At 41.9% G+C, this 14869-nt stretch overlaps 1 protein-coding gene across 3 annotated transcripts in view; it reads right to left on the bottom strand.

Annotated features, from left to right (window-relative positions):
- UTRN (utrophin) overlaps positions 1-14869 on the bottom strand; it is a 568196-nt gene that overhangs the window by 515795 nt on the left and 37532 nt on the right. The window contains exon 1 of one of the 3 annotated variants that reach the window (XM_009452171.5): positions 6297-6431. The exons of the other annotated variants lie outside the window; for them this stretch is intronic. Within the exon in view, the coding sequence (XP_009450446.2) occupies positions 6297-6348 (52 nt within the window). The 5' untranslated portion in view covers positions 6349-6431. Of the gene's footprint in view, positions 1-6296; positions 6432-14869 lie in introns of those variants that run through there. 3 annotated transcript variants of the gene reach the window in all.

The raw sequence follows: 14869 nt of genomic DNA, 5'->3' as shown, positions 1-14869 counted from the left end.
ATGAGGAGGTAAAGAGAGGTAGTAATAGGGGCACACAGCTTCTCCCTCTACCCGGAGATAGAAGGAGTAGATAGAAGGAGTGTGCTAAGAGGGGAGAATTCAGGGTTTCCTCCCAGGGTGGCCCTCCTCTCACATGTGTGTGTGTGTGGTGTGTGTGTGGTGTGCGTGTGTGTCTGTGTGTGTGTGTGTCTCTGTGTGTGTGTGTCTGTGTGTGTGTCTCTGTGTGTGTTGTGTGTGGCAGGGTTTCTCACTGGCAGTGTTGCTTCTAAACAGAAGTGGCAGCTGTCTGGAACCCAGTGGGTGAGGCCTCCAGTGGCTGACAGCAATCTGCAGGAGAACAGAAAAACACTACATGGAAGCCAAGTGATGCCACCACTTGGTAGAAACAGGGTCCAATCTGCCAGGGCCACAGGCACAACCCTACATGACTGGCTGCTTAAAGCAGTCATCCCTGGGATGGCCTTTCCAGCTTAGAACTTCTCACTGTAGTGGCAGGAAGGAAGGCCAAGAGTTCTTCAGGGAGGCAAGAATTGTCATTTAAGGCAACAGTGAACGAAATTGATAAAACAACCCAAATACTTCAAAAAGAAAGGAATTTTAAAATATTACTTTAAAAAAAAAAGAAAGAGGGAGTAATTTTTCTGGACTGTCTCCATAATCTGTTTTTATAAATCAGGTGGCAACCTGCTGGGCTGTGGAACAAAGGTCAGCAAGTGAGTTTTCTCGAAGCACACTTGCTGTCATAGTAAGGAAAATTTTTCTAGTTTCTGGTGAGCTCTAGAACTTTCCAGCTTCATGGGAAGGTGTGAAGAAGAGACACCTAAAAATTATTCTTTGGTGTTGGCAGGAAAAAAAATGTGACCAAGTGTCCTACAGGGCCACCAGCCTATGAACCCCAATGTGGTCTTCATAATATTTTGTTCCTTGGTCACCTACAGTCACAATCTCTACCTCAGCAAACTTGTGCCACTGCCTGTCTTCCGGCTGGCTCTCCACAGGCGAGTGTGCTGACGTCCCCAAGCCCTGAAGGTTGTTTACTGTCATTCAGCTTGCCCGTGGCGATGTCGGAGTCTGGATTGAAGTTCCCACCATATCAGGATCACCCTCCATGAGGCAACAGTTTCCCTACCTACAACCTGTCTTCCACTGGCCACCACCTGCCGCAGCCCAGCAGACACACCTGTAGGCATCTCAGCCCTGATCACAGCATCTGTGTGCTTCCTCTTGCAAATGCCCACATGCAAATCTGAGGATGTTGGCCACTCAGAAGATGTGGGTATTAATATGTGTGAGTCATCTGTAGATCCTGCTGCAGCTGGTACCACACAAAGATAGTCCTGTCTAACTATGGGCACACCCACCCACTCTGATGTGTCCTATCTCTACTTGGGAATGAGACATAATCATCTACTTGTGACAAGTTAGAGCCAAGAGTGAGGAGACAATGAAGAATCTAGGTGTTCATTAGACAGAACTGATGCTGAGGAACTGACCAGAGGTATTTCAAATCAGCTCCAGGGTTTCCAAGATGATATAAAGACAGTTCCAGGATGATATTAAGAGGTGGTCAGGTGAGACCTAGAGAATTCAAGTCACAATTATCACTTGAGAGTTTATTTATGAGCCACGAGATTCAGCAGTGGGTTCACAGTGCCAGAGTTCCTGGAAAGAGCATTTGAGAGAGCCAGGCAGCTGATAGGTTTAAGCAGTGCCTACTCTGTTCCATGCAGTACAGCAGTGAAAGAGCCGGTTCCCAGGCCAGGCAAGGCAAGTGCTATAGATGGAGAGTTGAGGCACCTGCCATATCATTGCCTCAGGAATCGGGTTCAACTACGGAGGCAGGTCAGAGCATGCCAAAAAGGGGAAAGGAGAAGTCAGATGCTGAGGAAACAGGTGGGAGTGAGCGCTGCAGAGGCAAGACAGGCACAAACAACCTGTTATTAAAATGCTCTACAGAGTTGCAAAGGAGCGGGTGGCAGATGGGAGGAGGGAACTCAGAAACAATGTCAGAAGGTACAAAGGAGAAAGGGCGATCCAGAAATAAGACAAGAACAAAGCTGGGCTCTCTTATTCCAGGACAGTGGTCAACAAGCCATTCCTGAGTTTGCAAGTCAGGACCACTTATGTGCCATTTCACATTAAACTTCACTTTCCATGAAATTTTTCTCTGCCAGAGAATGTCCAGTAGTAAATCTGTCTATCTATAAAAGTATAAATAAATTAAACATGGCAAAGTTGGTTTTAAATCAGGAATGTTAGACTACTGTAACTTTCTGGAGGTTGTCAATGAACTATAGTACCGGAACTACGGATGTTCCTACTTGATCATCAGGATATAATTTGGTCTATATTCACTTTTAGAGATCTCTGAACTTCAAAGTTCGTTCAATGTATTTTCACTGATGCCTTCAAAATTCTTAAAAGTTAAGTTGTGTCAATATTTCAACTCTCACTTGAAAAATGAGGTTATTGAGGTTTCAGGACACAAAGTAAAACACCAAATTCGTGCTGTGAGTGGATTTAAACCTCAGGGCCAGGTCCCAGCTATTGAGCCGTTCCTTCAGCCATAGCATGCGTCTTGCAAAGCAGCTCCCTGGCTTTCGAGAGCATTGCCTGAACCAACATGAAGCCTAGAGATGTCAAAGTTATGTTTATGAAAGTAAATGATACTATGCAATACCTCCTGTCTTCCTCAGTCATAGCCAAACAGCAAATGAAGCCAAGAGGAAATACATGTTCCTCAACAGCAGTAAGGTTCCAGGTATCAGGTGGCGGCAGCAGCTGCTGAAAGCCTGTTCCACTTCACCCCTCCCCTAGAACCCCAAACTCGGGCACAAACCCACACCTCAAACTCTTGAGGCTGCCCGGATTATGAGTCTTTCGGCGACAGATGACAGAGTGACGCAACACTACCACTCCCGGGGGCGCTAAAATCATAGCCTTGACGGAACAGGAAGGTGGTTACTCCACAGAAGCTACTAATCTGCCGCCCCCACCCTGCCTCACCACCCCCACCCCCCCACACACACACCGGAAAGAGGGAGGAGGAAAAGGAAATGAAAGCAAGTGACTCTAGGGTCTGGATTTCATATGCAAGAATAGCCAGCAACAGGTGCAGCATTCCGGTGAAATTAAGACACTCAAAGCACCATTTGCCTCCACAGCATAAAGAGCCCAAGCACAGAAACCCAACATTAGGCAATGATGTCAGAAGTGCAAATCATCATCATTCTCTAGCCAGCAGCAATTTTGTAGGGAAAAAAATAAAAGGGCATTTGTCTGTTGATACACAATTTCTTTTAATTTAGGAGTCCTCTCTTAAAATAGTTTGAAAATAATCTTAGCATCGATCATCAATGTACTTTTTTAATGCCTAGTGACTATCACAGTGCCTAGCACATAGTAGGTGGGTGGATAAATATTTACTGAACGAATGAATAAAATGAGATATTTACTGAATGAATGAATAAAATGAGAGGTAAACAAAAAATTTTCTTCACAAATAAAGATAACCAAAATCTACACTAGTATATAAGTGTATCTTTTTCCCCATTTCTCCAAGAAGAGAACAAAAGGTTGCAATCAGTAGCCAAGGACACTGGCTTCATCATGTTGTTGATGAACACATCAGGAGATGCAAACCGTCCACCCCTGGCTGAAACTGAGAAGCCCGATCTGCCACCCCTTGGGTGATCTATGAAGGGAGTTCTCATCTGCAGAAGATCCAATGGGAAAAACAATCACAATCATTTAAGCAATCCACCTTTAGATTTTCCTTTCTTTCAATGTACCATTTCACATAACATTTTTTTACCTGCCATTATAAGAGAATTTACAAGATAAGTGTTGCTGTATAATCTTCTTCAACATGATAGAAATCATCAACTCATAATATATTATGGAAAATGTCTTATGCTGTGTGTGACATGCTATATGAAAAATCTGAATGTGGATAAGACGGTATAGAAATGAAGCTATTTTATGGGCTCTAAAAACTGACAGAATCAGTAGAGAACAAAGAGCAATAAAAATGAGCCCATCAATGGGAGAAGGTCTGTTATGGGAAGACTGTACTGAATTAAAAGGTTAACATCAGGCTGAGCTCAGTGGCTCACACCTGTAATCCCAGCACTTCGGGAGGCCGAGGTGGGTGGATTACCTGAGGTCAGGAGTTCAAGACAGGCCTGGCCAACATGACAAAACCCCATCTCTACTAAAAATACAAATACGAAAATTAGCCACATGTGGTGGTGGGAGCCTGTAATCCCAGCTACTTGGGAGACTAAGGCAGGAGAATCGGCTGGAATCCGGGAAGTGGAGGTTGCAGTGAGCCAAGATCGCACCACTGCACTCCAGCCTGAGTGACAGAATGAGACTCCATCTCAAATAAATAAATAAATAAATAAAAGGTTAATATCAGCGTGAGAACATTACTGATTACGTAAGTTGAAAGGTTTCAGTAAGTTAAAAATAATGATATTAATTATAAGAATAAAGTATTCAAAGCACAGATAAGAGTAAATCACCAAAATTATCAGGAGGTTTTAGAGAACTGAGAATATACATAAAAAATAGTGTCATAAATAACTTTACAAAATTACTATTAAAAACGGTTTGACTTAATGATACTCTTTGTTCAATTTTTTTAATCTATGAATTTTTCTTGTGTTTGTAACTTAAGTATTCTGAGTAGGAGATCTCTCTTCCCTATATATTCAATTTAAAGAATCCTTAGATTTTTTCAAGTTAGCTTCCAAAGATCCAAAATACTCCCACTTTGTTTTACTTTGAGGTAATACCCAAAGGTCTTGACTAGGGTTCTTAATGGAGATCCTAAGTGGCTAGTTAAGAATTACCTCAAATTTCAAAGAATAAACAGGAATAGCAAGTCTATTACAAATGCTTTCGTTCTTTTAAGTGACTCTGCCTTTTCATTCATTTGTTCACTCATTCATTCATTCACAAGGATCTATCATCCCTACAGAACAGGCACCGTACAAGGCACTATGGACACAATCGTGAACAAGACAACCTTGGTCCCTGCCCATATGGAGAGCACAGTCTTGGGGACCTATCAACACTAAAGTAAACAAACAAGTGAACAAAAGAAATGAGCAATGGTGACAAGTGTGGATGGTGGAGACAATAGCACAAAATCTACTTCAGGTGGGTGTCAGGACAGGCTTCTCTGAGCAGGTGCAATTTCATCCAATGCCCAATCCCAGAAGGAGGAGAAGGAGATAGCCAAGAGCTGGGGGCCGGTATTCCAGGTGGAGGAAAGACCCTGTAAACACAGGTTGTTCCCAGAGCTGAAAGCTGACCAGTGTGGCTGGATGGGGCAATGATGGACAGTGAGCAAGGAGGTGCATTATACATTTGAAAATGGCATCTCACCATATGATTCACTGAACATTTGCCTTTCCAAACACTTTCTCCTCAGCCTGGAATTCCTCCCTTCCACATTCCTCTCTACCACCTTGCAAGTCACTTCTCTGGGAAACATTCCTTGACCCTCTGAGGAAGAGCAAAACTCCGGGAGTTTATCCTTCCTGACCTGTGGTCCCACAGCACATAGTATGTATCACGAGCACACGTCTTACCACGCTGCTGAATCGCTGCGTTTGAAAGCCTGCAAGCAGAGATCTTGCTTGTCTGCCTCGCAGCAGCCTATCACGTAACTTGGCACCAGCAGAGAGAAATAAATGACAGTGAACGAACCAAGAGATAAATGGACAAATTAAATGGATGCAGGGGCACTAATTAACTACTGAATTGTTGGAGATTTGGAATAGCGCCAAGGTTACAGCTCCTTAACTCATTTACAGTTTAATTTCTACCCCATATGACTTTCATACAACAGACACTTTTCGGCAAATCTTTTTCCATCACGGAGAAGTGATGGAATAACTTTCACAGCGTATCATTAGACACTGGACCCAATCCATTCATATTCAACAAACACGCATTAAGTGCCAAGTTCTGTGCCAGGCTCTGAGGCTGACAGTGGTCCTATCCTAGATGATTTACAAGGCTAGTAAGCAAAATAAATCATATTTAGAAAATGTTTTTAATGACTGACCTTGTTAGATTCTTTACATGTAACTATCTTATTTCATAACATTATTAAGAAAAAATGTCTTTTAAAAACTTCCTAGGTCACCCAGAGGACAAAATAATTTAGAATCTGTTAACTCAGTAATTTTCACACTAATTATTGGCGGAGAGTCATGCCTCGGCTTCCTTTCAATGAACAGGTGGACAAAATTTAAGTAGCCACATTCTCAATGAGTCTTTACCTGCCTGTGACTGTCTGCTGTCTCCGTTTGTGGATTCAGATCTCACTTCCATTTCTCATCGGCTCAGCGTGTCCTCCAAATGTAGTTAAGACTCCCAAACCAACAGTGCATGATTTCTGAAGTCCCAAAGGGATGTGTACCCCTCGGCTGGAGAATGTGCTTTGATGGAGTCAAATTGAAAAACAGGGCCAAACAGTATGGGAACCGTGGATAGATGAGTTCCTCCCCAACTGCCCGGACCAGAATGGTCACATTCCTGCCTCTGTGAATAGCCCAATCCTGGTCTGCTCTGTCTGAGCCTCTGCCAGGTGTGGAGCCTGTCGCCTTAAAATCTGAAGACGTGTGACAACACTTATCTGCCTAGGAACAGCAAGGTGTGCATTTCTACAAACACCACTGTTGAAACTGCTCGGTATACAGAGAAGCCAAGCACTTCCTCTCTTCTCAGGTTTTCCTTAGATTCAAGCCAAATAGAAATCTGAGTGAGGAAAAATGTTAAGGAATTTAGCATTTAGAAAAATTTGTTTTTATGTTTCTAACTCTTGCAAGAGAGCTTGTTCTCATCAATTTTATAACCTATTTTTCAACCTACATACTCCAAACTAATTCCTAATGCTTTTAGGGATCCATCCATTAATGCACTAAATAATACATGCCCTCAAACTAAGAGGTAAACCATGCCCCTTCAATCAGGATAAGAAATACTACTGAGTGAAATGCAGACTGCATCTTTCTGCCAATTTTAATCCACAGCCCTCTGCTCACTTCACTCCCAATCACCGGCCTCAATCAGGCTTTCTGTGGGCCAAGTTCTGCCAGCTTAGAGCCTGCACACAGCTCTGCCTTCAGCCAGTGCCCTCCACCACCTTGAACTATGGACTTGAATAGATTCCTCAAGAAGGCCTTCCCTGACCACTCAAACTATCACTCATTCCAGGTCCCTATGAAGTCCCCGAGTGATTTGCCATGACAGCACTGCAGAATGTCTACCCTCTAAGCAGTTAAACAACTATTTGTATGCTCTGCAATTTGATGTCTGGTTCTCGTACTAGTCTACACACTCAAGAGGCCAGATGCCATCATAGAGCTCATCAGTTTTGTCAACTACACCCAGTGCAGTGCCTGCCATATGGGGCATTCACCGAAGACTACTTTCCATTTAAAATTGTTGTCTCTTTTGAAACACTCTGTGGCACACTGCTGCCACTGCTGAGGTTTAAGGAAACAAATACTCATTTTAAGCCATCATCTTTATCAGGGGTTATTACCAGGCAGGGGGTCCATGAACTTGGACAGGAAAAGCAATTAGATCTTTTCACTGACCTCTAACAGAAATTTGCATTTCCTTCCATTGTGATGGCAGATCACAAAACACATTATTAGTGGTAGCTTTGACTGTGTCACCAGCAAAAATCATAACCATTTTCACATCACCTTACAACTCTAGCAGGTATCTTGAAAATACCATTTGGCTCGTTGTTATTTCAGAAGAGTAGAGAGGTTAGAGATGCTAGAAGTTCTTACTGAACACACTAATGAAACAGCAAATACTACTCTCTCACAGACTTTTTCAGTATTTTGGTAACTGTATGCATGGAATACCATGTACTCTATTTTATGCATTTAAAAATATTTGTCAGGCTGGGTGCAGTGCCTCACATCTGTAATCCCAGCACTTTGGGAGGCCGAGGCAGGCGGATCACAAGGTCAAGAGATCAAGACCATCCTGGCCAACATGGTGAAATCTTGTCTTTACTAAAAATACAAAAATTAGCTGGGCGTGATGGCATGCGCCTGTAGTCCCAGCTACTCGGGAGTCTGAGGCAGGAGAATCGCTTGAACCCGAGAGGTAGAAGTTGCAGTGAGCCGAGATCGCCCCCCTACACTCCAGCCTGGGTGACAGAGTGAGACTCCATCTCAGAAAAAAAAAAAAGGCCAGGTGCGGTGGCTCACGCCTGTAATCCTAGCACTTTTGCAGGCCGAGGCAGGGGGATTACCTGAGGTCAGGACTTTAAGACCAGGCTGGCCAACATGGTGTAACTCCGTCTCTACCAAAAATACAAAAAATTAGCTGGGTACAGTGGCTTGCAACTGTAATCCCAGCTACTCGGGAGACTGAGGCAGGAAAATCGCTTGAACCTGGGAGGCAGAGGTTGCAGGGAGCCAAGATCGCACCACTGCACTCCAGGCTGGGCAACAGAGCGAGACTTTGTCTCAAAAAAAAATTTGTCTGGCTTCACTAAACTGCCAAAGGAGTCTATGGGGGCAATGAAGGGGGGATGAAGATAAAGAATAAAAACCCTGATCTATTAACAGATCACTATCATGAGATATAAACATCTGATGCACCAAGAAACAATTATATTTTGTTCTGAATTAATGTATTTTTACTCATTGTGAAAGGAAATAATATTTCCTTAAAAAGACTTTGCAAAATAAACAAAATTAATAAATTAAGATACTATTTTTAAAACAAATAAAGATATTTATTTCCTTGGTTTTAATACAAAACAACTCTAAAAGAAGAAATTCCCAAGAGACATTAACAAGTTTAAGAGTTACTTAACAGCTCAACTATTAGACACCCCTGACACTCCTAAGAATATTCTTGATTTGATGAAACTTCTGGTAACACCTGGAAGCTTAAAGTCATTTTCCTTTGTTTCATCACCTCTCTAAAAAGTTATCGTTCCTTTGTTAAGATGCTAGATAAGCCCAGTTCTAACCAACCCTTTGAATTACTCATGTCTGGGTACTCCCATGTGTATGCACTACGCATATCTTAATAAACATGTTTGTTTTTCTTTTGTTTAAAAAAAAAAAAAAAGGAAAGAAACTTCTCTCCCTTTTTTTCTAGAAAGACTCATCCTTGAACCATCAAGGCCCTGGGCTTGCAAAGGGAGGATAGCAGACAGGTGGGGTTGCGATAGTAGACAGGTGGGGTTGCAGAATGTATTACACTCCGATTTCCCTCACAGTGTTGTCCTAGTTCTAGCCTAGCAGTTGGAAATTCAGCCCCATCTAACTTCCGTTGTTTTTTGTTTCGTTTTGCTTTGTTTTGTTTTGTTTTGTGTTTTGAGACGGAGTTTCGCCCTTGTTGCCCAGGCTGGAGTGCAATGGTGTGATCTCGGCTCACTGCAACCTCCACCTCCCAGGTTCAAGTGATTCTCCCGCCTCAGCCTCACGAGTTGCTAGGATTCCAGGTACCCGCCACCATGCCCAGCTAATTTTTGTTATTTTTAGTAGAGACGGGGTTTTGCCATGTTGGCCAGGCTGGTCTCGAACTCCTGACCTCAGGAGATCCACCCACTCGGCCTCCCAAAGTGCTGGGATTACAGGCATGAGCCACCATGAGCAGCCCAGTCCCCTTACTTCTGTAACAACTCTGTGAATATATGCACATAACCACCCGAAAGAGTTATAATTAACACCTTACTATGAACTACTTTAATCAGCCAACCATTAAAATCCAGGGAAAAAAGAGCTTTGATGAGAGGGGAAAGGCCGAGCCTGGAGGGAGTTAGGCCAGTGGGCAACACCCAGGGGCTGCCTCAGCAGAAAACAGGCTCAGAGAAGACACCAAAACCAAGCTCTGCAGAACCTCAAGGGCAGCCAGCAGGCCCTGGTTGCGTTATGTGGGCTTCTCTGGAAGAATAAATACCACAGCATTTCTTTCACACAAATTAGGACAGGTTCTGACCAGTTCAGTTCAGCAGCTCCAGTTACATTCAGGAGCTTTCTCACTCTCTCCCGCCAAAAGGAAAATGCGTAACAGGAAAAGAAATGATCCTGGCACCCCTCCTCCTTCTCCTCCTCCCATTTCCCCTCTCCTTCACCCCCTCCCTGTTTTCTGTCTCTAAAACTTAGACTCCAAGCCAAGGTCGGCCTGATCTGTCTGCTTTCATCCACAGGCGTCACATCTCTTACAGAATATTCACAAAACCCCCTCGACTTCACACAGCAGACAGAAGCCTAAAAATCCCTCCCGAAACATCCCTTCTCAGGTACAAATCCACCAGACGAGCATCAACAACGGCATGAGATTTGAAGGAAAGTCAGAACTGTCCTTCAGGTCCAGGTGGCCTAGAGACGCAGAAAGAATGCCAAGTTTGGACCCCTAGTCATCTCATAGGAACAGGTGCATCTTGAGAAAATCATTTTCTCCCTCCTTGAGTGGGATTCCTCAGGGATAGGGGAAAATAACTGGACTGGTTGGCCCCTTAAAGCATCTACCAGATCTAAGATTCTGTGAGGGTCCGTGTTACCACAACAGCCATCCATGGTTGCAAGTGATGGAGAAGAGCAGAAGGAAGCCACTTACTATTAAAAGTGGTGTATCAGCCAGAAAATGTTGGAAAGAGACCATTTCAGCTTGAAAGTCGGCTCGCTCCTAGTACTCATTCAGGATTCCAAGTTCCTTGCATTTGTAATTCATTACTAGTGAGCTAAATATACCACAAGTGTAAAATGTCTCAGAGAAAACACTCCCATCATCACCAGCAATATGGAAAATACATGGCCGTCACATCAGAGGAGAAACTTGCCTCAAAATAATTTGGATATTTACAGCCACACACACATTGTGATGATTTAGATGATTTCTAAAGCCATGAAGCTTCTCAGGCCTGGCAGAAAGTATAAAAAATATTAGGATGACTATGCCTAACAACAGCAAGAATTTGGTGCTGAGAAAAGAGGGCTACTAAAAAAAAAAACTAAGGGACCATGTTATTCACAGAGCTTTATGAAATTGCCAAAAAAACTAACAGTACAGCATTTTCTGTACTATCAATAAAATGTTTTAATAAAATGATTTCTACAGTCTATCTCATTATATATTTCTCAATTTTTATCCAAGTAATAAATGCACTTAAGTTTGTTTTCAATAAAATAAGATGATAACACAATGCAGCAGGCTTGGGCATCCCCTTTCCTCTGTTATCTGTTTCTTCTGACAATAGATTATGCATTTCTAAATACTATGCTTATAAAGCTCCTTCCTGATTGCAAGTCAGACATTATCTATAAGACTTTTTTTACTTACCACTTTTATATCCACTCTTCCAATCTCTACTTGAGATCTTATTTCTGATATCACACTTTTAATTTCCAAGATCTCTTTCTTATTCTGATTTTTTTTTTTTTTATCACATTCTGTTCTTGTTTCAAAGACACAATTATTTTCCTACTTCTCTGAGGATACACACCACATTCCTGTTTCCCCTAAGTGGCTCCTTCCTTTTGTTTGTGTTAATATAGGCTCTACTGGTGGAGGCTTTCAAACATCTGCTGACTCCTAGCAGCCCCTCCCATTTCAAAATGAGGCTCAACAATGCATAGGCTTGGGTGTCACCTACCAACTGGCGGGCTCAAAGTAAGGTAATCAATTTACGTGCTGTAACTATACTGTACTCCCAGTAAAAGCACTCTTTAATTGGTGGCTGATCGGCGATGGGAGGCTGTCTTAGTCCATTCTATGCTACTGCAACAGAATGCCACAGACTGGGTAATTTATAATGAACAGAAATTTATTTGGCTCAAGGATCTGGAGGATGGGAAGTCCAAAAGCATGGCACCGGCATCTACTGAGGGCTTTCTTGCTACATCATCCCATGGAAAAAGGTGAAAGGGCAGGATACACTGACAGCAAGTAAGCAAGAGAGAGTCAAACTCACTTTTATAACAAGGCCATTCTCAAGATAACTAACCCACTTCTGCAATAATGACATTAATCCTTTCAAGAAAGAGAGCAGAGCTCTCATGACCTAATCACCTATTTTTAGGCCCCACCTCCAAACACTGTTGCACTGGGGATTAAATTTCCAACACATGAAATTTGGGAGACACTTCAAGCTATAGCAGACAGGTATAGCTTCAGGAACTGGGGCACCTCCTGGTGTCAGTTAATCTTCCTGATGTCTATTCAGAGCCTTGCCATGCTCTCTGGGCTAAGGATCCCAAGTTGGAGTTCAGTTTTTCCAGAAAAAATATATAAATCTCTGTTCTCCTGTGCAGGTGAGGAAGAAGGGGAAAGCTCTGAGAGTCAAAGTGTGCTGTTTAAAGATTCTCAACCAAGCTCTCAGTTTTCAGCTTCAAACTTCTCCCACTTTCCCCTGAACCAACCTCAAACAATACTGGCAACTTTCAATCAGAGGGCTTGCAAAATCTGTGAGATGCATAAGAAAGCCACTCCACCATCGTCTTTCTTCCCCATCAATGGTTATTTCATTTCCACTTCCATTTGACCACAGGAGTTTATTCCTTTTTGTTCTCTTATTGTAATTATAGTAGCAACATGACAGCAAGCAATGATAAACACAAATTGCTCTGCCACTTTTAACTGTAAGTTCTGCTCTCTTTAATTTATACACAGGAAGACTCCTAAAATGGTCCCATTTCCATGAGCCTGGCACTGAGTTTCACATGGAGCAGTGTGCAAGCAAGACATGGTTCTCATAGTCTTGAATTCCAAAAGATAGTCTTGCTAAATATTTTATGGTCAAACCCAGACTTTGTACAGTAATATTAATAACATCAGCTGTAACTGTCAGTTAATTATTTTCTTTATGATTAAGTCCAATTTGAAATATGGAATGATTTCCTATAGAGAGAAATTTTACAGTCATAACATAAAATTACATTTCCTTTCCTTTATTTTCAAATGTGAAATTTTACTTTAGACTTGGTAAATCAATACAGCCAAATTACAGTTGCTATTTGGGGACCTTGATGCAGACTTACTTTTACTTTATGTACTAAAAATCCTAAATTGCATTAATGTTTTATTAAAAATTTAAATAAATTTAATCTCTAAAAATGTATGCCAAAATAAATACAGAAACTCAAAGTTCACCTATATGTATTAAAGCAAATCTATATCGAGATATTAACAATGAAATAAAAATACACCCAGTGTAAAGGTTTCTAGAACCCAAATGCTCAGCTTTCTCTGACCCCTAAAGGTCTGCCTCTAAGTTCCGAAAACAGATAGCAATTCTCATCCTGGCTGAAAGGAAAACAAATGTTGTTGATAGTAATATGGTGAAATACAGAAATAATTTCAAGGCCACCTTGCAGATCAGAAAGAACTTCACATCTGATACCAATGTTCCCCACAAAACCGAGTAAAATTGTCTTTGGCTACCTAAGGATGGAGAAAACTTCTCAAGCTAATAAAGGTAAGATTTTCTAGCATATTCATAAAATTGCAAGCTTTCGCCCAAATTACTTGGTTTAAAAGGACACATACAGCCAGTTTGATTAATCCCCTGGCAGTCAAGAAGCTTGTAAAAAATATTTTGCCCACATCGTGATATATGTTTAATATATGACCAAAAAAACAAGCAAGAGAAAGAGAGAACAAGGAAGAGAAAGAGAGAAATTTTAATAAAGTGTTCTTTTATTTTCTTTAAATCTTAATGTTTTTGAGAAAGCTTAAGAAAAAGATAAAAGTAATTGCTACTAAATGACTGCAAACTTTTAAGCAAAATAAATATTAACGTTGTGCTTCATGGATTCTGATGTAAGAATATTTAAAATCCCCTAACATTTAAAACAGATTATCACAAAAAGTGATCTCCTTGCTCTTTTCCAGCCCATCATTAATTGGAGGGAGGGAGGGCTCTTCTGGCTCTCATTCAAATGATAATAATTTGTCTATTAATCTTGATAAGGGGATGGAGATGAATGATGTTGGAATACTCATAAATAATCTTTATAGTAGTTAATCCACTATTTACCTAGTGGTCATGATGATTTAATAGCTTACTGAAGGGCATATATATAGTCAATCCAATCCCCAAATTTAAGAATTGCCAAGGTTATGCTTCATCAATGCAAACATCTTTGTTACTTAAATGCAAGCATTAGACCTTGAATTGCTAGGAAGCCAAAATAGTGCCACTCTCCACATTTAAACTGGATTTGCCTCTAAAAAGATCAGAATCACACACTCCCTACACATTTCCCTGTGTGTATCCTGCTCACTAATCCTTTATACATGGATGGAGTCCCCATGTACAAAGCACTGCTTACGACAGTGACTTCCAATGGCCCACGAAATCCTTTTTTTTTTTTTTTTTTTTTTGAGACAGAGTCTCACTCTGTCACCCAGGCTGTAATGCAGTGGCGCAATCTCGGCTCACTGCAAGCTCCGCCTCCCAGGTTCACGCCATTCTCCTGCCTCAGCCTCCCGAGTAGCTGGGACTACAGGCGCCCGCCACCACGCCTGGCTAATTTTTTATATTTTTAGTAGAGACAGGGTTTCACCAGGATGTGTTAGCCAGGATGGTCTCGATCTCTTGACCTCGTGATCCGCCCACCTCGGCCTCCCAAAGTGCTGGGATTATAGGCGTGAGCCACCGCGCCCGGCCGAAATTCACTTGCACTATTTCTCCTACACTTTGCCCACCAGGATGTTAGTTTCATTTAATGAGTCCCTGTGTGGAAGATATTTCTGAGTCAAAGTGTCTTTAATTTCCAAATCCTACTAGAGAATGACAGAAGCTCTTGGTGATGAGTCACAAGGGTAGTTTGCTGGTCAAAATAAATTCCTGCTCCACAAAGTCCCCTGC

Source organism: Pan troglodytes, chromosome 5 (genome assembly GCF_028858775.2).
Source record: "Pan troglodytes isolate AG18354 chromosome 5, NHGRI_mPanTro3-v2.0_pri, whole genome shotgun sequence".
Classification (NCBI taxonomy): Eukaryota; Metazoa; Chordata; class Mammalia; order Primates; family Hominidae; genus Pan; species Pan troglodytes.
Note: the sequence above shows the minus strand (reverse complement) of the source record. Positions and strands in the feature narration are given on the sequence as shown.